The 24,970-nt window shown below is 43.3% G+C and overlaps 2 protein-coding genes across 8 annotated transcripts in view; one reads left to right on the top strand and one right to left on the bottom strand.

Annotated features, from left to right (window-relative positions):
* HERC3 (HECT and RLD domain containing E3 ubiquitin protein ligase 3) overlaps positions 1 to 18,306 on the top strand; it is a 39,417-nt gene extending 21,111 nt beyond the window's left edge. The window contains exons 13-25 of one of the 2 annotated variants that reach the window (XM_082759778.1): positions 698 to 887; positions 2,597 to 2,760; positions 3,114 to 3,227; positions 4,482 to 4,505; positions 4,593 to 4,682; positions 5,591 to 5,761; positions 6,382 to 6,525; positions 7,879 to 8,045; positions 9,209 to 9,275; positions 12,060 to 12,142; positions 14,772 to 14,955; positions 15,699 to 15,801; positions 16,538 to 18,306. In XM_082759778.1, coding sequence (XP_082615904.1) covers positions 698 to 887; positions 2,597 to 2,760; positions 3,114 to 3,227; positions 4,482 to 4,505; positions 4,593 to 4,682; positions 5,591 to 5,761; positions 6,382 to 6,525; positions 7,879 to 8,045; positions 9,209 to 9,275; positions 12,060 to 12,142; positions 14,772 to 14,955; positions 15,699 to 15,801; positions 16,538 to 16,746 — 1,710 coding nt within the window. In that variant the 3' untranslated portion in view covers positions 16,747 to 18,306. Of the gene's footprint in view, positions 1 to 697; positions 888 to 2,596; positions 2,761 to 3,113; positions 3,228 to 3,567; positions 3,717 to 4,481; positions 4,506 to 4,592; positions 4,683 to 5,590; positions 5,762 to 6,381; positions 6,526 to 7,878; positions 8,046 to 9,208; positions 9,276 to 12,059; positions 12,143 to 14,771; positions 14,956 to 15,698; positions 15,802 to 16,537 lie in introns of those variants that run through there. The other variant, XR_014317450.1, reaches the window with a different exon arrangement.
* A 1,235-nt stretch (positions 18,307 to 19,541) lies between these two features.
* Positions 19,542 to 24,970, bottom strand: part of FAM13A (family with sequence similarity 13 member A) — a 126,833-nt gene continuing 121,404 nt past the window's right edge. For all 6 annotated transcript variants that reach the window (XM_082759779.1, XM_082759780.1, XM_082759781.1 and 3 more), the window contains 2 exons: positions 24,365 to 24,466; positions 19,542 to 22,492 (listed from right to left, as the gene is read on the bottom strand). In XM_082759779.1, coding sequence (XP_082615905.1) covers positions 22,366 to 22,492; positions 24,365 to 24,466 — 229 coding nt within the window. In that variant the 3' untranslated portion in view covers positions 19,542 to 22,365. The remainder of the gene's footprint in view (positions 22,493 to 24,364; positions 24,467 to 24,970) is intronic.

Genomic DNA, 24,970 nt, shown 5'->3' with positions numbered 1-24,970 from the left:
GTATGTTATGCTTGAAAATAATGACTGTGTTCTTATTTCTTATGGGTCAGCAGTTGAGTACTTTCTGGTTGTTTAGTTTATTCTAACTCCCCTAAAGCAGAGAAGACTTGGTGTGTTGAGTAGTCCTGTGGATGAGGCAGTCCTTGTTTTATGTACAGTGGGACCTGAGTACACTGAGCTATGGCACAGTGCAACTATTTATTATAGGTGTCAGTGAGAGAAGTGAGTAGAAAGGTGTTGTGAGATGTTTTGCCAAATTGGAATTGTAGCAGGTGAAATTTTTCGTGTTATCTGCCTGCTTCAGACGCAATTATTTCTGGAGAATTTTAGCTATACAGTTCTATGTCTTTTTTTTTTTTTTTTTTGCCATGCTTTAACGCACACAAAAAAACTAGTTCAGCAATGTTTCTAGTCTGAGAAATTCAATTCACTGTACTTCTAAAGCAGGGATGTGGCCTTCAACAGGAAGGGTTTACTAACATAGATATCCCTGGAAAAAACTGCCCAAACATTTATGTCTTTTTGGGAAAACATGAATTTAGTCCTGTCCTGTGGAATGCTTTAAGGGATCAGTAACAAAAGCTGTTAAGCCTACCTGTGCTACATGTGCTGTGTTTCATTATTATTTACTCATCTATTTTGTAGGTGATCTATCATCCGGGATAAGTTGCCTCCTTTTGTCTTTTTTCCCCTGTAGATACTGAAGAGCTTTGAAAGTTTCTTGATTCCTCAGTTGTCCAGCTCACCACCAGACGTTGAGGCAATGAGGATCTATCTGATTCTCCCTGAATTCCCCCCCTTCCAAGATTCAAAGTATTATATCACGTTAACGCTTCCTCTGGCAATGGCTATTCTGCGCTTAGACACCAACCCCAGCAAAGTTCTTGGTAAGAGGCTGTCATTTAAGATGCATATTGCTCTCACGATCCAGGGAGAACACAAAGAGTTGCCTTTGGATCTTTCAGTCAGGTCTTTATGTTGGTTTAATTTTGGTGTTGTGTTAACTATGACTTCTATGATAATGTTCTTTGTGATACGGTGTTGCTATGAAGCAGCTGCCTCTAAAAAGCACCTGCGGACCAAAAGCATTCAAGGAATCCTCCCCCAAAACCTATATTCCTATGTAAAAGAATTTTAAACACAAAATTTGAATTTTAAATATGAAATATGTGGGAATGAAGACTGTGCCATACAGGTAAGATAGAGGGAGTTAGTGAGTTATTGTAATATAAAACCTATAAAATTTATGGTGGTGTGGATAATAAATGAGAATGAAATATTCTGCTTCTAAATTAAAACAACTCAACCTGAACTTTCTAAGAACATGTACTGGGGAAGTTAAACTAATTTACCTTGTCTAATTTACCTACATTCAGAGACTCAATTCCAGAAAATTTTAATGCCTCTATGTGAACATAGATTTTGTGTATCATGAAGCTTAAGTGATCTTACTCTGTTAATTTAATCAGACATTGTCCACATTGAAATTTCTTTTCTGTGTAAGGTAAATAAATGAATATACTGCTAATATAAAGTTAACCTGATCAGTATAAAGGGCAGAAAAACCTATTGGTTGGTCATGTCTAAGCTATATGTATAAACAGTTCATCTCCTGTTTCAGAATCTTAATTCTACTAGCTTTATTTCCTATTAGCTCAATATAAGCTAAGTAGGAGATAAGCTACTCAAAAGTGTTACTTGTGTTTGCTAGGATATTACTTTTTAGTTATTTTCTTCCGTTTCTTAATGTGATCTTATACTAATTTGCACAGTATTGTGTAAAATGCTGTATAATAGATTCAGACGTCCAGAAGCATTGCTCCAGTGAAAACTGTTTTGAACTTTAGTGATTTATTTATTATTCTATTCAAGGAGGTTTTGTAACCAGATTTTCTCCTATGCTCAGAGTTCCTAGTCCATTGTGACTGTTAGAATAAAGAAATATAAAGGATTTTTGTACTTCTGTCTGCAAGAATATGTTGTTTTGCTGACACTTGGGAGGCTAAGTTGGTGTTTGTTTCTAGCAGTTGATGCGATGTTTTCCCAAGCTGCATCTTCTACTTTGCAGGTGGATTGGTTCTAGCAAAGACACTCATAGGCAGGGTCCCTTCAGAGGAGAGGTAAGGGTTACTGCCTGTGGCAAGGAGGAAATCAGCTTTTTAAAAAAGAGGGAGCTTTAGTGCACATGTGTTAGGAGACACCTTCTGACATCTGCTAGAGAAGGATGTGGTACAGATGGAGAACTGACCAGAGAGCTACTTTTTTATCACTACAGACAGACAATGTTTTGTCTGCAAGGACACAGTATCTTGAATATGAGCTTCTTGAGACGGTTGAAAAACCTTGATTTCAGGCTCTTGTATTGATCAGGGGTTGGGACTGGGTGGTGAGTGACATGGTTGTTTGTGAGTGGAAAGTTTCTCAAGTTCTGATATCTGCAGCTTACTTTGCTTGCTTTCTATTGCAACAATTAGGAGAGATGTAGGGAAGTTTTTAAAACTGTTTTTAGGGGTGTTCCCCTACTTTCATCTTTATGTAGGGGAATATTCTGTGGTGTTCAATTCAGGATGTATTTTTATGTTCCTTTTCTTTCCAGATAACTGGTGGTCTCAAGTGTGCCCACGATATTTCCTTAGGCTAGTGGATCTCTATAAAGGTGCAGTAGTTTACCTCCTCAGTGGAAGAAAGACATTGTTGATCCCGGTCTTGTTCAGTAGCTACATTACAGCTGCTCTCAGACTTCTGGAGAAACTCCACAAGGTAAGCCTTGGGTGTACGTTGGCTCAAGATGCCAACATGCAGATACTCACTCGGTCTTGTCTGCCCTTTGGCAGTTTTCGGGGCGAATTGGTGACAGCCCTGGCTTGTGAGCCGTCTTGTGTCACTGAGACACCACAAGAGTGAAGATGTCAATGGTTTTCATGAATTCAGTGTACTTGAAGATTGCTTAGTCCTGTCTCAAATACTCATACTAAAATAAAAGGGATGATGGCTTTTTGCAAGACTTTCTGGGGCCTATTGTTGCAAGCTGATATATTTGATTTTATGAAAGCCTGTTCTAAAAAAATGCTGGATACATCCATATTTTAAAAGCCATCTGTTTTCTTCCCTAGGTAAATCAGAAGGTTAAACATGTAGAATATGATAAGTTTTATATCCCTGAGATTTCCAGCTTGGTGGACATTCAGGAGGATTATCTCATGTGGTTCCTACATCAGGCTGGAATGGTAAGAGCCACTTTTGTCTCTCCAGTCATTAGAGATCTGCATTTTTAATATCCTTTTTGAGAGTGTAATGTAATCAGTATAGGAGCATCTATATGTTAAATCTCTCAGATTTGGATAGTTGGTGCCTTGAAGTTGACTTAAAATAAAACCAGAAGAGCTAGAGTTAACGATATTTAACTAATGTTTGCAACAACCTCTGTGATTATTCATGTGAATCCCATTCAGTCCCTGCACAAAGGGATTAATTCAGTCACTGGATCCTTTTAATGTAATCAAGACCTCAGGAGCCAAGTCCTGTATTCTAAAATTATAATTTTTACCCTTTACTTCTGCTGTTTAGGCAGGTATTGTGAATAATATAGCCAGTGGTCTTAAAATGTTGCTCTGTAAGAGGAGGCAGTGTGACGTTCTGGCTAGGGGACTGAACCAAGACTCAAGAGATGTGGGTTCTATTCCTGGCTCTTCCAGTAACCTGCTGGGTGATCTTGGGTAAGACCCTTCACCTCTTTTATGCCTCACTTTCCCATCTTTAAGAAAAGAGATAACTGAACTGAGGGCTGGACAATGCTGTATGGGAACCCAGTGAGATTATTTAAATAATGCAAGGAAAGAAATCCCAGATATGAGAAAACAAAAAGACATCCATCAAGGGATGCTGCAAGAGTAAAATCGGACTGTAGCAAGAATTTCTGTATGTGTCTGTATGCACTTTCTAAATGTTGTGTGTGCTGTGTCCCCTCTCCCATCTTCCGTCATATAAATAGTGCTCTGTGCTTGCTTTTAGTGAGCAGAGCAATAAAATAATGACTCAGTTGGATATAACAGTAATAGTTAAAATTGTATTGATAGAGCTAACGAGAAGAGTAATTTGTGTTGCAGGAATGGCCTTGTATTGTTGTGTTGTGGCCTTGTGTTCTTTCCTGTTGTTTCATGTGATCTCTGCCTTGGGGATAGTTTTCTGGTTGTTCTTCATAAAAATAAGTTTCACCTCTGGCAAGCTAACAGGCTTCTGTGCTAGTTAGTCCTCTTAGTAATGTTTGATGTGCAAGTTTTGGATTAGGCTTGTGCATTGTCTTGGGAAGGAAGTTCCCATGCTTTTTTTTTTTTAAGAAGAAAAAAGTGGCTTGTTGGTCCCAGAGGAGAAAAATTTTGTGGGTCACCTTTGAACTAGTCTGTCCTAAAAAAATATCTGACACAATCAAGAGAGTAAAAGTTTTCTTTTTTTTTTTTTTTTTTTTTTTTTTGCCTTCGCAGAAAGTTAGACCATCCATCATGCAGGTAAGGAAATTGTGTTTCATGACTCTTATTTGAAGCAATGCTTCTAGAAGCTGTACGTGGGCACCAGTCTGTCTGTGTGTCTTGCAGGATGCCGTGACGCTCTGTTCTTATCCCTTCATCTTTGACGCTCAGGCTAAGACCAAGATGTTACAGACAGATGCAGAACTACAGATGCAGGTAATCATTCTCTCTTCCAGTTTTCCTGCCTCATTTCTTTTTGACCTGCCTTTTACATTGGTGCCTGAATGGAAGGGAGTTCACTGGGGGTTACTTTGTGCCTCATTTTATTGTTTCTATGATACGAGAGAGCAGAATAGCTGGAAAAGCTCTTAGCCCTATCCAGGGCACACACAGTATTGAGTTTCTTTTACTTCAAGAGGTTTGGTAACATCAGAATTGCCAGATGTGCATGTCAGGGAAATGTAAACTGTACCTATGGAAGGAGCACTCGTGTATTTATGAGAAGGATGAGAAGAAGTAAGGTGAGGTCTCTATTAGAGGAGCTGTAAGGCTTTTGGGTGAGTGAGCACCTTTTTGAAGTTTGTGTGCAGCACAGGAGTGGTTGTCAGGACTAAGGGTTCAAATCTGGTGGTCAAAGCTTTGACCAGACTTTGCATCTTTCCTGGCACCAGAAAATCACTGTAGATGAGGGCTTTGAATTGTATGCAGTGGGTTCCTCACAAGGCGCACATCTTCTCACATGGTGTTTTAGTAACACTGTTTTCCCTTGTAGACTCTGATTTTATCAGGGTTGTGCTCACACTGAGTCTTTTGACTCAATAGAAGTATAAATAAAACCTTTTTCTTCCAGCCACCTAATGTCAAAAAGTGTTCAGGAGTTTAATATCTCTGTTGCTCAAATTTTAGAATTGCTCAGTGGACTCAAACGTATGGATGTGGGAAATAGGGGGGCAAATGGGAACACACGCACACACTTGTACAGAGTGGGCACGCAGTCCTCATACCCTGAGGAAGCCAAACCGAAAGAGTAAGGAAGAAAGGAACATCAGGCACATAACTGTTTTCCCTCTAGAAGAAGAAAGGAGCTGAACAGCAGCTGATTTTCCTGCCTCTGTTATCTACAGGTGGCAATAAACGGTGCAAATTTGCAGAATGTTTTCATGCTTCTCACCCTGGAGCCTCTGCTGGCCAGAAGCCCTTTCCTGGTACTTCATGTCCGCAGGAGTAATTTAGTTGGTGATGCTTTAAGGGAGTTGAGCATCCATTCAGATATTGATTTGAAAAAGCCTCTTAAGGTAAGTTTTCCTCGAACCCTCTCATGCAGCTGGCACTTCTGAAGCCTTTCCTCCCTTCACATTACCATTTTGCCAGTGTACTGCCATAGGTGTAGCAGACAAGGGCACATCTAATCAGTGGGGGAGCTGAATCTTTCTCCTGTCTGACTCCTGGACTGTTTTGGCAGTAGTCAGTTTACGTGAAGCCAATTAGAAGGCTTACTTTTTTTCTGGTGTCTCTCCTATATAGGGGACAGAGGAGAAGTAATGTCTATGATATTGCACAGTGTCTGTTTCACCATGCTGCTGGAATGGGCCACCTACAGTAGGATGTGTTTTTAATATCTGAGAGGTTGCTATGAAGTTCAGCAGCTGCTGCCTGTTGCTGGGAAGACAGGTGGTTATTTATGTCTTGGCTGCTATCTAACAGGAACAACATAAGGAGTTACATTTTCAGAGTATCAGATTTGCCACTCCGTGTTCCCTGTCCTTACCTGCAAGCAGAGCACTTGAACTGGCTGAAGATTTTGGTGGATTTGGACATGTCAGACAAATTGCTTTGTGTGGCTTCCAGATGGAAACTTGTCTGATTCACTCTGTCTCAGCTCTGCATAATTGTTACTGACCTGCTTTTTCTGCAGGTCATCTTTGATGGTGAGGAAGCTGTTGATGCTGGAGGAGTGACAAAGGAATTCTTCCTCCTCTTGCTAAAAGAACTCCTCAACCCCATCTATGGCATGTTCACTTACTACCCAGAGTCAAACCTGCTGTGGTTTTCAGACACGGTGAGCCATTGCCCTCTCTACACACGGGCTGAAATGATGTGCTGCTTTAGATGTAATTAATTTAGTAGCAAACTATGGAAAAGAAATGATCTTCCTCCAATTTTCCTCCCACAATACAACGTGAGCTTTATTTATGGTCAGTGCAAATTAGTATAGGTTCATTAACTTTATCAGAACCATGATACTGATGCCTGTTAAGGAATTGGCTCTTTCTCTTTATTCTTATCCCATAACAGGACTTAATATATCAAGTATCACATGACAGTTCAAAGAACTCTCAGATAGCATGAACTGCTTTTCATGCTATTTATATGAATAATTGTGCTATTCTACAGAACCCCAGGTTCAGGTTATACTGGCATTAAAATTTAGTGCTTGCCTTGCCATTCGCTTATTTGCAATCAATCCACTTGTTCATGCAACACAGTCACCTTCAGGGCCTAAACTCGTTAATGCTTTATGTGAGGAAGCTCTTGAATGGCAAGAACATTGTAGTGAATATTGGTTGGTTTTGGAAAGTGGGGAGTGGAAGTTCCCTCTACCTGTCAGATAGCTGGAGGTGATGGTTCATCTCCTTTTTTCCTCACCTTCCTAGTTAGTAAGGAGGAAAATGACGATGTCATTGTTACCTTCGGGTGCATCTGTCCTGGTGGGGGTTCTTTTAATTTATTAATTATTCTATAAGGAAGGAAATGACACAGCATCTTCTGCAACTTGTAAACAGTATTGCAGAGCAATTATTCTTCATGTTAATGCATGTAAAATAACGAATCTTTTGACACTGAAGTAATGACAATCACTGAAAATATCTAAGTCGTATATTTACAACATTTAGCAAATACAGGCAATGAGACCGTGACCAACATACCAACGTGACAGTAAATATGTGAAGGAATGAAGGCCTCTATACCAACACCTACCTATGTTTGCCTGGGTGGCACTGTGGTTACGCATAAACTTTTAATAGAGGATAAGATGGGTGGTAGGGAGAGAAGTGTTAGACCAGTTTCTTGCAGTTCATAGCTGGCAAGCGTTGACGCTTTGTTAATGTCTAAATGCAGAAGTATTTAAAAAGGAAATAAAAGGCAGATAAGGTGGAAACTAAGTGTTGCTGTTTCCACAGCTAATCACAGGTTGCAGAAGTAATAGGACTTGGTTCTGAAGCTTCATTTCTGTGCCACACTCCAGCAAGGCTAGGGACAAGGAATTTACAACAAGACTGGGACCTGATGCACTCTGATACTGTCCCAGTTGGGAAAGCGGGGGCTGTCTTCTTCGTGCATGGGGTAAGAGTGCTGTGCATTGCAGCAGAAACAGTGCGTCTCATCAGGGTTTCTCTCTGTGGTTTTGAAGTGTTTTGTAGAACACAACTGGTTTCACTTGATCGGCATCATCTGCGGTCTTGCAATCTACAACTTCACAGTGGTAGACCTTCACTTCCCTTTGGCTCTGTACAAAAAACTCTTGAACGTGAAGCCCTGCCTAGAGGATTTGAAGGAGCTGTCCCCTACGGAAGGAAGGTATGAAAAACAAGATTTGCATCCTGTCTGGGATGGGAAACCATCCATCAGAGAGCAAGAAATGCCAGGTGGGGTAAAACTGTTCAACAAACCACCTGGTCCTTCTGAGTGACTGATTAATTTGGGGGCCTGTGAGCCTAGCAAAATACATAAGACTGTGGTGAATTTCACATAGGCCTTCTCCTCTTCTGTAGGCTTATCAGATCTGTCTGCTAGGGCTGTAACCTCTGTACCCACCTTACTGACCCCAAAAACCTTGATATCAACACAACCAAAATATACCTACCATGTACCTTTGGAAATGACCGGGGACCTGCCACCGAGTTGTGGGATTTCATGCCTGATCCCAGATCCTAGCCTCAGCCTTTTTCCCCAAGCCAGGCTTGGGTTAGCAAATAGATCCACTGTATATCTCTTGGCATAGCCCAGGGTGGGATGTGTACGTTGGATGTGAACTTACTGCATCCTTGAATCAGTGCAACTCTGACCTGTTCCCATGCCAGAAGATAGGGAGTTGAATGGGGTGAAGGAATGACTTTTTCTAAAAGACATGTTGAATCTCTTCTATGTAATCGCATGGGCATATTGGTTTACTTTGATACTGAGGGGTTAAAATCCCACTGTATGACTGCTGTCTTCATGTTTCTTTTGAGTTGCTGTCCGATTTACCAGCAAAAAGCTGCAGGTCTAATAGTAACAAAGTAAAGTGCTAGGAAGACAGCAGCAGGATTTTGAGGGATAGTAGAAGAATATCTTCTACGTAATGGGGATTAAGTTATAGCTTCTCACCACCCTCTTTGTTGCTTCAGGCCTTTGTGTGTGTCTAGATAGCATATGTGATAGATAGCATAAATATCTAGCAGTCCTTGAGAACTAGAAATGTAACTGTTTTGAGGCCAGGATCATTAAAGGGGATACATGTAGGCATGGACTACGCTGATAACTTGTGTGGACTGGCATGTATCCTGCTTCTAACAAAGCATCTCTTCATTTGAGGCATATTTCTTTTTTACTTCTTCAAGTGAATCAGAGGTGCTCTCTCTTGTAATCCTATTAACCAGATGTGTGATGCGGTTTACTTTTGCTGATTTTCTTTTGTCTTTTAAATGTTTGACTTTTTTGAATCTTTTTTTTTCTCATTTCTTTCCCTGACTCTCATGTAGGAGTCTTCAGCAGCTTTTAGATTACCCTGGGGAAGATATAGAAGAGACATTCTGCTTGAATTTTACAGTAAGATACATTTAACATATAAGTTTTATGATAGTCATAGTACAGTTAAAGCCCATTCATGTCTATCATAGTTTATTCAAAAATATGCCTGTAGCATATACCCACATACTTAACGTTAAAATATTAAAACTCACTTGTTCTTTTATATATGATGATGAAAACTAAGCTAGTAAGTAGATTAAGTAGAGTGATTTTCAGAATATCTTTATTGTCAGTGCGGTATGTGACTTAAATGACAATGTCCAAGATCTCACACGAGACAATGAGAACTAGATTCCTGAATCCTTCTTGAAACTGTAAGTTAGGCTTTGACATCACTGGGTCAATTGTTGAAATGCTAATGCAATTTAGAATTTTCCTTGCTGTCATAATACTAATAGTTTTAAACTTCAAAATTCATAGTGAGTGTATATGGTCAGACTTCTCAGAAACCACATTTTTCTAGGAGATGTACTAATGCAGTTAGTTTCCCTCTGCTTCTAGGATATATATATATGTGTGTATATATATATATATATATTTGGTAGTAACCCAGAGACAATAGTTTTTATTACACAGTGGACAGGTTCTATAGAATTAAGAGTTAAATCTTGATGTGTGTTAACATATCAGGTCCTTCCTCATGTGCAAACATACACTCATGAAGAAATTCAGCATCATTGTTCTCCAGCTGTGTTTTCCTCTGTTAACTTGAGCAGGGTAAGGGCTTCCATGTTTCAGTGTCTTTGCTTGTAAGTCCTGATGCTGTAGCAGACTGTGAGTAGATCTGGATTCTTGTCTGTCTGTCCAGGGCCAGCCAAGGGTAATAACAGGGTATTATCAGGAAGCTCTGCCACATATTGTCAAGAAAATTCATGCTGAGCTTGGAGAGTGCCATTTCTTTTTTCATAAATGAGTGCGCATAAAGTCTACTAAATCAGACTTATCCAGGTCTGACTGTGTCTCACACAGGTCAGAGCTGCAATTCAGGATGAAGCCATAATGATGATATCATAAACTCTGTTTAAAACAAAACAAAAAAGATACTTTTAAAGACACCCAAGAAATTTTTCACCAAATTGTCTTTTACAGACTCAGCATAGCGAGATTAGAGAAATTTATTGCCTATTACCAAAAAGCTAGAGAAGTGAGAATGAAAGAAAGAAAAACTAAAAACACCTTCCTCCCATCTGCCCTCTTCTACCTTCTCCCCCCGAGGGTCACAGGGGAATGGGGAACTGGGGCCGTGGTCAGTCCCTGATGCTTCGTCTCCACTGCTCCCTCAGGGTCCCTCTCTGCCCCTGCTCCGCATGGGGTCCCTCCCAGGTGATGCCGTCCTTCCCAAACTGAGCCTGTGGGGACTGCCCACAGACAGCAGCTCTTCAAGCACTGCTCCCACACGGCTCTGTACCATGGGGTCCATCCCCAGGAGCAAACTGCTCCAGCACAGGTCCCCCACGGGTGGGCGGCAGCTCCCCCCAGATCCCCTGCTCCTGCGTGGGCTCCTCTCCATGGGCTGCAGCTCCAGCCCAGGGCCTGCTCCTGTGGGGGCTCTCCATGGGCCGCAGCCTCCTCCAGGCCACATCCACCTGCTCCACCGGGGGCTCCTCCACCCATGGGGGGGCTGCAGCGTGGAGATCTGCTCCATGTGGGACCCATGGGCTGCAGGGGGACAGCCTGCTCCACCAGGGGCCTCTCCCTGCACAGCCCGCAGGGGAACTGCTGCTGCCTGCCTGCAGCACCTCCTGCCCTCCTGCTGCACTCACCTGGGCGCTGCAGGGCTGCTGCTCACTCCTCACTCTCCCAGCTGCTGTTGTGCCACATTTTTTTTCCCCTTTCTTAGATTGCACCTCTGTGAGAGCATAACATTACTTATGGGCATGGCTCTGGGCAGTGACAGGTCCGTTTGGAGCCAGCTGAAGCTGGCCCTTATCTAACATGGAGCAGCTGCTGGACTCTTCTCACAGAGGCCACCCCTGCAGCCCCCTGCTACCAAAACCTTGCCATGTAAAAGCAATACACCTTGAAAAGAATAAATAACTGATCTTGGCTGTCAAAATCAAGGTCTGTCTGAATATGAGAGGGCACTGGGACAGGTTGCCCAGAGAGGTTGTGGATTCTCCTTCACTGTAGAAGTCTAAAACCCACCTGGATGCCATCCTGTGCAATGTGCTCTAGGTGATCCAGCTTGGTGAGGGGGTAGGACTAGATGATCTTCAAAGGTCCCTTCGAACATCAGCCATTCTGTGCTTCTGTGAAAATATGAGGCCCTTTCACGTATGGCAACTTGACAATTGACCCTCCTGCATTTTGTTTGCATGACCAATTCTGTATGTGCTGAGTATGTTTGTATTGGTACCATTGTAGGCCTGGCAAAAGCAAGAATTTTTGGTCACGCTGTCTTACAGTGAAAGCAGATGAAGTAACCTACTGACCTTCCATTAAATTAAAAAAAAAAAAAAAAACAAACAAAACAAAAAACAAACAAACAAACAAACAAAAAAACACAAAAAGGAATACTTTTTATTAATAGAGCATATGGGCTTAGTTAATATAGGTTTTATTAGTTATCACTTTTTTTTTTTTTTTTTTTTTTACAGGAAGTTGACCTAAAAGGATAGCTTTTTCTCTTCTGACTTTGCTTTTAGGCTTGACAGCAGTGCTACAGCAAATGTAAATGATGTGAAGTACTGAAACAGGAAGAACATTTACAGCAGGCAAAAAGTGTTCTGCATTTACCCTTTATCTTTCTGCAGGCGTATGACCCGAGAAGTACTTCTGGTAAAATTTTCTTGTTTTGTGTAGATCTGCAGGGAGAGCTATGGTGTGACAGAGCAGAAGAACCTGATCGAAGATGGAGACAATATTCTGGTGCAGAAGGACAATAGGTGAGAGGGGTAATATGGGGGGATGGACTCACTTGCGATGAAGTCAAATGCATTGCTACAGAAACTTTATCTGAGGTGAAATGTGGGAGAGGATTAGAAGTCACTGAACAAATTCTTAGACCGGTTGTTCAAAAGTTACTGGATGCTAGTCACACTTAAGAAATCAGGTTTTCATTATCTTTTCACCAGTACTTGAAAAATGTCCCACAACTTTTTGGATGGACATCTTCCCTATAAAAGATCTTCATAGAGACCCCCGGCACAGCTTTCTCGTGGTCAATAGAGATTGCAGTGTGATTTTGGCCCTTGGAGATTAATCCCCCTGATGGTGTGAATAGGAATTACAATTCCTGTCCTGTGACCAAAAAGCAAAACCGAGACTGGCAGACTTGTTCATGCTCTTTCTTTAATTCTAGAGCAGGAAATAATTCCCTCTTACTTATCTGATAGAGGACCCTCATCCCTTAGTGGAGCTGCAAGGCACAAGTGTATGTAAACTGCTTCTGCCTAGCTAGCTGCAGGTAGTACAGTTACCATTTTCCTCCCCCTTTTTTTTTCTTCCATCTGCTAAACTGTTTTCTTCTTATAATCCTATAATTGGATTTCTTCAGATGCCTTTATTACTTGAAACAGCATTCAAATTCTTTCTCTGCTGGCAAAACAGTGTGATCCAGTGATTAGTCAGCAGCATGGTTAGGGGCTTGTGCTAAGATTGTTTGAAGACCTTGCTGGCAAGTCTGGAGATGAAGTAATTTCCCATTAATCAGATTATTTAAAATGGTTCTGATTGTGTCTACAGCCATTGCTGTAACAAAAGCTTTGTCTGTATTACCCTCTCAGTTACTTCACTGCTGCTGCAAAAGGTGCAGCTTTACAGCTAGATAGCTACCTCCGTGCAAACCCAAGAGGAGATGGGCAATACAGGAGACTTTGAGAGAGTGAAGTAAAGATGTAAATGCCAGTGATAGTCTTTTTTTTTTTATTTTTGGCTAGGCATGCACATTCACGAGAAAAAGGTCTCTTCTTACACGGTGTGCCATATTGGCCTAGTGGAGGATCAAAGGTTTTGGCTAGAGCAAAAGTTTGGGAAGAGCATCCTGGTTAGCTCCTTCAATACTAAGTCAGGAAAGGCAAGAGAAGCAAATCCGGCTGTGCCAGCTTAACACATTCCAGAATGCAATGGCTTTGTCTTGACCAGAGTTTTGAACTCAAGCTAACCTCTAAATCCAAGTCTAGACGTGGCTGTCAATTCATCCACCTTACAGTGCTTAATGACTTCCTCCACTGCTGTGTTTAGAGGTCAGGGACCAAATTGCTGCCCTGCTGGCCTCAGGAGTGTGCTGTGTGCATGTCTTTGGGCATCGCCCTTCCTACTCGAGGGAAGGTTCGCTGTTAACTGAAGAAATTCACAGGATTGCTTTGACTGAAAAATACCAAGTAGGAAATGCTTGCGTTTTCCCTTTCTCCTTTGGAGTTTTGGTAAAGAGTTCGTGACCGTAACAGCCAAGGAGGTATTAAGCAACAGTTAAGTGCTTAATCAGCTTGGATTTCTGTAATGCTCACGTGATTTATCAGCAAAATGACCATAAAAAAAGCGCACTGGAAAATGCCCCTGTGCTGTATAATTTCTTATTCTAGGTTTTCATATTTGTCAGTCTGCTGCCTTATTTTTGTTTTTTAATTTCTCACCTAGCCTTTGCTGCTTTTATGTAGCATATGCACTGAGAATTTCTCTGCCAAAAGGTCATAATGCTTTTTTCAATTTTGGTGCCCTCTGCTAGTGATTGAGGTATTGGATTCTGTTGCTTCCCTGGTCTGCCTAGCTCCTGAGTTCAGGTGTGAGCGCCTCTTAAAGGTCAGAGGCAAAAAAACAACTGCTCCACCCAGAGACTGGTTTCATGTCCCAGTTTGCCACATTGTTTGGTGCGTTATGGTCAGGCGTTCAAAAAAAACACAACACAGTGTGCCTAGCTAGGGCTCTGGGAGGCTCTCTGTTCTGGAAGTGATGGCTTTCTGATTGCCTGCTATGTGGTTTGGTTCCCACTCCACAGCTAGGTGCTTGCTCTCTGCTTGGTTATCAGGGCTCCTTGCAGTGCCCCGTGCTAATTAACACCGTACACATACAGACTGAGAAGAGCTGTAGGTAATTCCCTGGACATCCTAAACACGGGGCTGCAATTGCTGGGTCAGGTGTGGTTCTCTGGTAATCGAATCCTGCTACTGGTGTAACTCAACCTCAGCAGAGCAGCAGGTTCCCCAGGGAAGAGGACTCTTCCTTACACCTTCCTGGTGAATCCTGTCACCCTGGCTCCCTCCTGGCTCTACGGCCAACTGGATGCAGGGCTTCAGGGTGGCTTTACTGTAGTATAGAAGAGCCTGGGCTGCTGGGGACCTCCAGCACTGCCACTGCTGCACTGGTTGAGCACACACGTAGTGGTACATGCCCCCTGGTGACTTTGTCTCTGTTGCAGTGAATCATCTCGGTGGGAGGTGAGCAGTGGGGTGAACCCATGGAAGACTCATATTTACAAGAGATATTACAGGCAGAAACAGCAAAACTGGCAGTGCTGCCGCTCGGGCGTATGAATTAAAAGTGCTTTTCTTTACCTGCTCTCTCTCAATGCCCTAGGGAAGAATTTGTTGAAGCCTATGTAAATTACATCTTCAACCTCTCCATCCATGAGTGGTACACAGCTTTTTCCACTGGCTTCCTGAAAGTATGTGGTGGGAAGGTCCTGGAACTCTTCCAGCCCACAGAGCTCAGGGCCATGATAGTCGGGAACAGTAACTACAACTGGGAGGAACTGGAGGAGGTAAAGCTTCCCTCTTGTCATGTTTTTCTTCTGTTTTAAAAGTACTAGGATTGGGCAGCTGCATGAGGTGGGTACTAGCTTGGGTCAAGAGGTGTAGTAAGCTACGGATGTTTTTATATGTTTCTTGTGCATCTTGCAATCATTCACATGAAAAGTTAACTCTCTTACGTCACTATCCTGCTACTGATAAAGCTTGTGGAGGAAATTGGGGATGAAAAAGAAGAGGGGAGGAGGACTTCTGTCTTTTTTTCATAGGGATGAAGCCTAAGATTGAAAGAAAGAGACAAAATCAGGATCTTAATTTACAGTAAAACTAACAAGGGCAAAAAGTACACAGCCAGGTGTTCAAAGGGAAGTCTGGACAGAATGCAAGAGCTGTGTCCTCTCGCAACATGTGCAGATCAGCAAATACTTGTTTTGTCTCAGCCTTAGCAGTAGAAAGGGCCTCACAGTGCAGAACATGTGATCCTGTCCACGAGTCCAGCCCGTGATCAGGTACACCAGGGTTCCTCATTACACCTCTAATTAGCTGCATACCTGGAGGCCTAAATACTGGCCTTGCACCTGCAGCACGAACACTTTCCCGTGTCTTTGAGCCATGCTGTTGCCTATGGCACATCCCACACTCCATTTCTTAGCTGTCAGACATCAGTCTGAGACACTAGCAGAGATCAGGTCGTGTTTCTACTTAGTCCTTGCTTTTTAGTGCTAGATGAAATTGTGACTTTTTGTTTTTCTAATAGAGTGCTGTCTACAAGGGAGACTACACTGCGACACACCCAACCGTGAGGATGTTTTGGGAAACGTTTCATGCATTTCCCTTGGAAAAGAAGAAGAAATTTCTCTGTAAGTATTGTGCAGTGGTGCAGGCTGTTAGCTGATATTGATGTATCAATGTCACTGGGGGGGAGATGTCACTTTATTTGGCAGTAAAAGGGGAGAGGAGGAGAAATACATGGTTTTAAGGGCAGGTGGCTCTGAGTTGGTTGCTACAGCTGGCAACTGTTGCTCCCTTGGGGCATCATGTTGAGGGAATATCGTGTCCCAAGGGCAACCTGGGAGAGCACTGAAAGGAGCCACTTTTTATTTTCGGACTGGTTTTGTTTCCTGATCTTGTGCCCACTAATGTGGATCTGTTTGGAAATGCTTGGTGTCAAGCACAGAGATGGAGGCATGCTGAGGAAAGCACTGTTTTATTGAAGGATTATTCAGATTTACGTGTCCTAAAAGAATCTAGCTCCAAGAAGTGTTGAATCTCTGTGTGGCAGTTTTGCTGAGCTGGCAGTCACCATCCCCTTACTTGGCCAGACCTGAAGCAGTTGCTGTCTTTCTCTAGAGCATTGCTCCCAGCAAACTCAGCAACATGCAGCCCAATTCTCTGCTGCTGCAGCTCCACTGACCGCAGCTTTCTTACGTATTGGCACATGCTTCCAGGAAAAAGCTTTGGAAAAAAAAAAAAAAGGCTGAGAGAGCTACAAGTGTTCAGCACGGAGATGAGACAGCTCAAGGGGCATCTTCTCAGAGCCGTACAAGCGTGAGGGTGCCCATCCTAACCGTCCTGCCTTCTCTCTGCTTCTCCTAGTGTTCCTAACGGGCAGTGACCGCATTCCCATCTACGGCATGTCAAGCCTTCGCATCGTCATCCAGTCCACAGCCAGCGGGGAGCAGTACCTGCCCGTGGCGCACACCTGCTACAATCTCCTGGACTTGCCCAAGTACAGCAGCAAGGAGATCCTCAGCGCCCGGCTGGTGCAAGCCATCGATCACTATGAGGGCTTCAGCTTGGCTTGACGTGTGTGGGAGAGGCACAGGCACTTGGGTACAGAGGAAGAAAGCGACGGGCTTGGCTTTATTTTTATAAAGGAAGGGATCGGGACATTTTGGGGGAAAAAATAATAGTAATAATCATAGATGCAGCTGATGCAGTCTCAGCCTGATGCTGCCGGTATTTTGTGGGGCTTAGCAGGGAGAGACTTTAGCTTTGAGTTTTCTGATCTACTGAACAAAATGAGTTTGGTGGGCTTTTTTCTAGTTTCCCCTCCAACTTCACAGCACTACTTTGTAGTTTGCTTTTATTGTCCCCCTTCCCTTTCCTGCCCCCCACCTTTCCTTTTCGTTCAGTTTAAACCTTTGGTGTTCCTTGCATTTAGGCTACGGTGGAAATTCAGGATGAAATAGTGATCTTTTTGAAAAGCTGTGATTTCCCCCATCCTTTTTTTTTTTTTTTTTCCTTCTTCCCTTTTTAAATGCAAGCTGGTTCTTGCTTGCTTTGAATGGACATATCCCCTCTGCCCTCTGGTCCTTGGCAGATGGTACTGGGCTGGGGTGCCAGCTGTGACCCCCAGGACAGTGTATTAGTTGCGGTACATGCTCTGTCTCTTTGCACCAGTCTATCTCATGGAGAGTATCGTGGTTTGGGGTTTGGCATGTTTTTATTTTGTCTTAAATTTTGTTTCTAAGCAGCGTCTTTATAAAGAAGCTTCAGACTCCTCTGAGTAAAGGCTTGGGGAAGGTCAAACCATACCTGTAATAATGGGCTTCTCAAACTGCCTCTCTCTTGTGTTGGTTTTCTGCTGGTAAGCCTACAGGTTAGGCAGGTAGGCTTAGCTGAGGCCTCGTTTTTCATTCAAACAGAAATGTTGTTCCAACGCAAGGTGAGGTGGCTGCTTTTACCATTCCCGCCTTTCTCAGAGGAGTCATGCCGGAGAGTGAGGGAGTGTGTGAGTGTAAGCGGTGTTTACACGCTCTCCAGCCTCATTAGGTCAGAGGAAAAGAAAGAAGCATGAAATCCACATTTTTGTGGTAATCCTCTCCTTGGAGGCTGTTTTTTTTTCTGCTGGTAGGATTATTTTACTGCGTGGTGTGGGAGGAGCCCTTGTCATCTGGTTTGCCCAGTAAGTGCTGGGACCCCTAGAGGACTACCTTCATGAATTAGGTTGGTCAGGTACGTTAGGAGTTGAGTAAGCAAAAGCATTAACTGAATTTGTCCTGTAAGATTGGAGAGCCTTTATGATTCTCTTTCTCCCAGTCCCACCACCCATTAAATGACATGCAACTGATTTCCTCATTTCTTCAGGTCTTGGTGTAAATCTCATTTTAAGCCTAGGGTGGTTTTCAAATTGACTTGTTATTAGGACATAGTATTTATGCACCACGTTCAATATATAGTATTGAACTTTGCACCTCTTAGGCTCTTTTTTTTTTTAAGACAAGCTGTTGGCTACACTGAGAGCCCTTCAGCCTCTTTCTAATGCAACAAATAGAAGACATATACAATTATATCAAATGTTTATTTTCGATGTGTGTGTACATAGGTCAGTATTATGCAATAAATTTGATGTTTAATTCTGACTCACTGGCTGCCTTTATGTTGGGAAGCGAAGGAGGAGCTGCTCTGAGCAGCTCCAGGCACAGACTCTGCCTCTCCCTGGGATCTCCACTGTCTCACAGCTTCATCTCTGAGCACCTGGAAGAAGGACTCTGCCTAGCTCTACGTTAACCCTGCTGCCGGTGAGCATTACATCCCCATCAAATGCTGCCCTGCCATCTCCAGTTACAATTCAGGGAGTTTTTCACCTGCCCCTCCTGGCTCACCTGAAATCCATCTGTCTCCATTCCTTCATTCTGTTTTTCTCCTCCTTCCCATGCACCTTGCAGGCACCATTGTGGGTACGGGCACAGGGCACAAACTGACTCTTCCCTCAGTTGTTCAAGTGCCAGTGAGTGACTGCTTTGCAAACATCTATTCCACAGAGGAACAGGGAAACACCTCAGGTTGGTCTGGCGCTTACTGTCTAAAACTTGTACATATCAGTAAGAACAAGTGATGTCTTAGCAGCATGATTAGAAGATAATATCCTTTAGCTTTACTGCCTTTACTAAACATCAATTATTTGACTGTTTCCTCTAGAGTAAACAGACCGAAAGCAAATGAAATCTGTAAGAATGACAAGTTTCTCATTTGTCTTTAACTCTTGCAGTCTTATTTTGCCCACAACCAGATAATTTTCATTTAAATAATTCACAGATGTGTGTGTCTGAAACGGCCCCGGTTCATGGGCCCATACTGCCCTCCTACAGCAGCTGTAGTGACAGGGAAAGGGCTGTTGTACACTAACAGCTCACTCATATCCCATAAGGTAGATTTGTGCACAGTATTCCACATCTTTTAAAAACAGTCTTGTATTTAATGTTCTTCAGGCAAGAGACAATGATGGTGGCATATACAAACCGTAAAACAGAGCACACAGCTGCTGCTTGGATTGGTTTAGAGTGCAGTGAGGCAAAGAACCTGGGTGCCTGTTGTGGTTAGGGGGAAGTCAAATCAGGCTGTGGAAGATACAAAGAGATCTTAGTGCTCAGGTCTCGGAGCCCTCATCCTCTGCAGGCCTGGAAGATGAGAGCAAGAGCATCTGGAAACCCAGGACAGAAAGCTGACCATTTGTGTGAGTCTTTGCAAGACTGGAATTTTAAAATCCACTTGGATGGGTCTTTCTGAGCAGTTTCCTTCACAATCAGGCAGATTATGATTTGATTTGATTTTATTTTTGCCAGTGGGAAAAGAACAGTTTAAAAAGAGAGATGGCTACGCATATATATTCTCTTCTTTTAATGTACAATTTCAGTTAACAGGTTGTGTTACTTTTAGCTTTCAAAGTTCAAAAATAGAAACTCTCTAAAGTGCATAATTGTACATACATTTCATACAAACTATCTGAAATTCTAGCAATATGCCATGTAAACAGCGGTAACTAAGCATCAGAAAATGCTACAATCTCAGTTTAAAAATAAAATGGACTGTTCCCTACATATCATTTATCAAGATTTGTCAGGGGCAAAACCCAGCAAAACAGATAATTTATCAGTACACAGTGCAAACAGGCTTTTAAAAACAAGCAGAGAAAACATACTCCGGGAAAGCCTTGGCCCAGTGAAAAATGTATGACTAGGAAGAAAGGGGCAGAAACTGTTTCTCGTGACCCTATGAAGGTGTCTAGGCCAGGTTCACCAAAGTGCTCCAGCTTTAGCCCGCTGTAATTTAGCAGAATCCCAAATGCAGATCAGCTTGCTGCACGCTGTCACCATATATGCTTTGAAGCACTTTGAGGAACCGGGCCTGAACACCACCAACAGTCTGCACCACCAACTTTTTGGAGCCCCACCGCTCATCGCACGCTTCTACTAGTGGCGTAGTGGCGCGTGATGGTGGCTCAGCAGCTGTACCTAACACAACCAGGGAGAGCTGGCCGCAGGCTGACACGTCCCTAAGCCCAGGCAGAAGGCCAAAGGCACAGCTCTGATTCCTTGGGCTGCCCTGTCTCCAGACAGGCATTTGATTCCCTCGCACTCCAACATCTTCAAAAGCAGTTTCTGAGCCCATTTGACACACTCAGAGGATCAGACTGATGTGCAGAGGCACAGCCCCACCTCTCCCACCTATGGAAACCCAACATCTCCAAAAAAACAAGCCCCAGGTCAGCACCCAAGTCCTCCAGACTCTTTGGAAATAAGAAATTCAGTCTCCACCGATTTAATTAGGAGGGTGCAATTTCTGCAATCAGTAAAATCAGTCCCCCTCCTAAGTGCTTTCATTAATTATTAACTTCATCACTTTCTTACCCAGGCGTAGTACTAATGGGCACGGGCAGACCCCGGTGAGGAAGGCTGCCTTCTGAAGCGTTTGTGGGATCCCGAAGCGACCCGCCTCAACACCAGTATTGGCAAGAATTAACACAGCACACACTGCAAGTTGAGGAGGGGTTAGTCTGAGTAGCACAACCCAAAAACCCACAGAAAAAGAAAAGGGAGAAATGGTTCTGGGAGTCCACTGCTTGCCTGCTCCCCCGCGACTTGCGTGAGGCCTGGTGCTGCGCTTGGCCTCGGCTGCTTGGCTCCTGCTCCAGTTTCCAGGGCCCAGACGTACAGGGCAGCATTACTCCGTGGCTTTGGGGTTGAGACCTATTCCCAAGAGCTGCGTCCCGGTTCCAGCAGGAAGCGTTGCTGGGCAGTATCGGCCCGTGCACATGAGCTCCTGGAGCGCCAGAGCAAGCCCAGGTGGCTGATGTTACACTGCAGTTATCGGCCCTCAGCTACTGGCTTTGTTCCTGGACTCACGGCCTTTTGCTCCTTCAGGCAGCGGTTGTCTGACAAGAAGTGGAATCTGCTGTCCCAGGGCCTCCTTTTCTGCAAGTCATACAGGTGGAAATGTCGAGTTGTCCAGTCCTGCCCCAGAGACACAAGCCCTCTCCATGGGCAATGTGTGGATTGGGGCTTTCAGTTCCCTGCAGGATTCTGTGCCGCAGCACTACCTGTGCACAACAAAGCCACTGGGAAGAAAACACAGTCTGCTGTTGCCACAATCACAGCATCCTTGCTCCGGCCCACACTGCCTGATGGTCTACAACAAAGAACAAAATGTAGGCTAGCAAGTCCATATGACATCAACGCTGACCATTCACCTTAGGCTCTTGTATTCATTAACAGATAATGAAGCACATGAGGCGGGTCGTCTTGATACCTGACACCAGGTATTTAACTGAGCAGCTACCAAAATCCCAAGAGGTTCTGACTTGTAGCTGATAAAACCTCTTTTCTTCCCAGTTGCCCACACATGGTCATAACCTTACAGTACCTCCTGCCAAGTGGAACAAGCAGGCAAGAACCCTGCTGCGTTTTCTTTGCCATCCCAAACATCTGTAGATACTTTCTCCTAGTTAATTGAATTGGCAGTCAAAAAAAAAAAAATAGGTAGGGAAAAAACCAAACAACTCAACCCTGGGCCCTGGTCACCCATGTAACTCAAACTAGTCTGGGGCTATAACCAGGATAACCTTCCAGCATTCAGAAAGAGCAACAGAAGATGCTGGATTCCAAACAGTCTGGTCAAAAGTCTGAGCAAATCTTTACTGTAGCTACAAGAGAACAATCTTGGTGCTATCTGACCTGTGCCTTTACGTGAGATCAAGTTAGGGCACATGTCTGGTAAACTGAAGTGAAAGCTAGTTGATGATTTAATCACTATTCATGCTACTTTGTCTCTTGCTATGATATCCTGGAAAGGAGAAAAAAAAAAAATAAGAGCATGGTTGGCTTTGATATTCTAAATATTACAGGATCTGTAAGCAAATCAAAACACAAGAATCCCTTCTGTGCAGTCACTGAGGACAGCATCATGTCTCCTACGCTGGCAAACTCCATTTGGGCATCAGGCCTGGAGAAAGAGTGGACAACAGCAAATGTAGAGAGTGATGGCAAGCCACCCTTCCTCCCCCTCCTGCCTCTGGGATTGGCCCTTCAGTTCTCAGGGGGCTCCTCAGCCCTCCCCAGCCAGGCTCCTGGTGCATCCACTTCATGCAGTTGTCCACTCGGTGCTCTCTCTTCTACGTTTACTGGCAAAACCAATCTCCTCCTTTACATGATCTTTGAGCTAATATCTCTTTTACTGATCAGGACCTCCAGCAGCCTCAGCTTGGCCTTAATCTGCTTGTATTCATTGTATTCTTCAGACATAGGAGTGCGGTCTTCTTTCTGCACATTCCTAGGGGGAGTAAAAAGAGGTCATGAGGATTTCTGTGCCAGGACATCTTCCCTCGGCAGCCTCCCTCCACCCCCCGACAATATCAGGAGTAAGACCTACAAGACAGTTCACCTCCTCCACTACCCATCAGGGAATAAAGACAAAGTGATTTTTATTCTTTGAGAGAAGACGACAGGGGCAAGGCAAATGCCCTAGCAAAGTGGGGGAAGCTTGCATGTCGAGGTTGAACAGAATCCCATGGTTCTAAATGCAAAATCTTACTTGAAGCATGTCCTACTTCACTAGAATTGTCAGCTTCTACACAACAGTTGGTCAAAACAAAACAAAACAATACAAATAGATGAACCCTTTCCTTTTCAGGAGCCATCTGAATGTCAGCCTGCTAGATGCCAAAATAAAATACAGCTTTTCTTGGCTTGGAACCACAGGAAGAAAATATTTATTCAGATTTCTCTAAGCTTAAGTGAAACTCAAGATTCAATGATTATACAAGAATCTCTCAGGTTGGTGGGTAGTGGCAAGAATCACAGAATATTTTGGGTTGGATAGGACCTCAAAGATCACCTAATTCCAACCCCCTGACACGGGCAGAGACACCTTCTGCTAAACCAGGTTTCACAAAGCCTCATCCAGCCTGGCCTTTAACACGTCCAAGGATGGGGCATCCGCAACTCCTTTGGACAACTTGTTCCAGTGCCTCACCACCCTCTGAGTAAAGAATTTATTCCTTATAACTAATCTAAATCTACCCTTTTTCATTTAAAACCATTACTCCTTGTCCTATCACTGCACTCCCTGACAAAGAGTCCCTCCCCAGCTTTCCTGTAGAACCCCTACAGGTACTGTCAGGCCGCTATATGGTCACCCAGGGGCCTTCCCTTTTCCAGGCTGAAAAAATCCAACTCCCTCAGCCTTTCTTCATAGTAGAGGTGCTCCAGCCCTCTGTTCATCCTCACAGCCCTTATCCTCTGGACTCATTCTAATTGGTCCATGCCCTTCTTGTGCTGGGGGCCAAAGGGCTGAATGCAATACTCCATAAGTCTCATGAGTACTCATGGGTCTCATGAGGGCAGAATCCCCTCCTCGCCCTGCTGGCCTTGCTGCTTTTGGTGCAGCCCAGAAAACGGTTGGCTTTCTGGGCTGCAAGTGTTCACTGCCAGATCATGTTGAGCTTCTCATCAACCAACACCCCCAGGTCCTTCTCCTCAGGGCTGCTCTCAATCCGCTCACTGCTCAGCCTGTATTCATACTTGGGATTTCCCTGGCCCAGGTGCAGGACCTTGCACTTGGCCTTGCTGAACTTCATGAGGTTTGCCCAGGCCCACCTCTCAAGCCTGTTCAGGTCCCTCTGGATGACATCCCTTCCCTCCAGCATAATAATTTCAGGAGTATAAATATATTAAAGCATTTTACCAGCTCATTTACAAGGAGCTTTTTCTGAGGAACACATTTAGCTATATTGAAGCAGAAATACTTGTTAAACTAGTGTATGAATACCTCATAGACAAGCAAGAATAGGACAGAGATCTAAACATTCTATATAATTAATAAGAAAGCAAATTATTTTATCACTGAGGAACCGTTTCATTATTCTTATTAATTGTGCTAGAGGCAGTTGGATTTTCAGTATTTATACTTGTACTTCCCACTGCTTTTCCTAAGAAAATGTTGTCTAAGAGGCTGTGGTCCTTAAAGTTCTTTGAAAAAAAGTCATTAATTTTAATGGGCAACAGAAATGAATGTGGGTAAAGCAATAATGACAATGCAATACGTAATAGTGAATTCACATAACTTTCCACAGTTGGAGGCCTTTGTAAACGCCAAACTGAACTTAAGAATAACTGAAGGACAGAGGGATAGCTGAGAAATTACCTTCCATTTTGTCGGAAAAAATTATCTTCAAAGTCTCTTAATTTTTTTCTGATTCGCTTTTTCTCCTCTCTGACTTCTTGCAGCTGCTCTAATAGTTCAGGGCTGTTGGGTTTAAACATAAACATGATTATACTTATGTACACAACTATAACTGAAAACATAGAGTAAATATACAAATGCATGGTTGTATAGATGCCAAGTGAGAGAGCTACTCCTGATAGCAGCCCTGGCAACCTGATGTTAATTGCAATACAAAGCTCTCTGAATTTATTTCAGCAAAATGATTATTAAATTAGGCTGAAACCTCAAAGAAGGTCAAGTGTGCATCACACAATTCATCACTAATTTCTATGAAACTTACTTGCTGAAGATGGATATGGTTTTGGTGAATTTTATAGGATCATGATTCAATGGACGTGTGGGCACAGTAGACCTCAGTGCTTAACACTAACAGGACTAGCTCAACTTGATGTCTCCAAAAACTGAAAAATCTTGTAGAGTGCAGGATTGTTTTCACAATAAAGGCTCGCCATAGGTGAAGTCAAGCTACCATTTAGTCCAAGAATCCAAAGATACGTAAGTCAAATATCAGTATCAGGACAGGGT

Source organism: Aythya marila (genome assembly GCF_965140915.1).
Source record: "Aythya marila genome assembly, chromosome: 4".
Classification (NCBI taxonomy): Eukaryota; Metazoa; Chordata; class Aves; order Anseriformes; family Anatidae; genus Aythya; species Aythya marila.
Note: the sequence above shows the minus strand (reverse complement) of the source record. Positions and strands in the feature narration are given on the sequence as shown.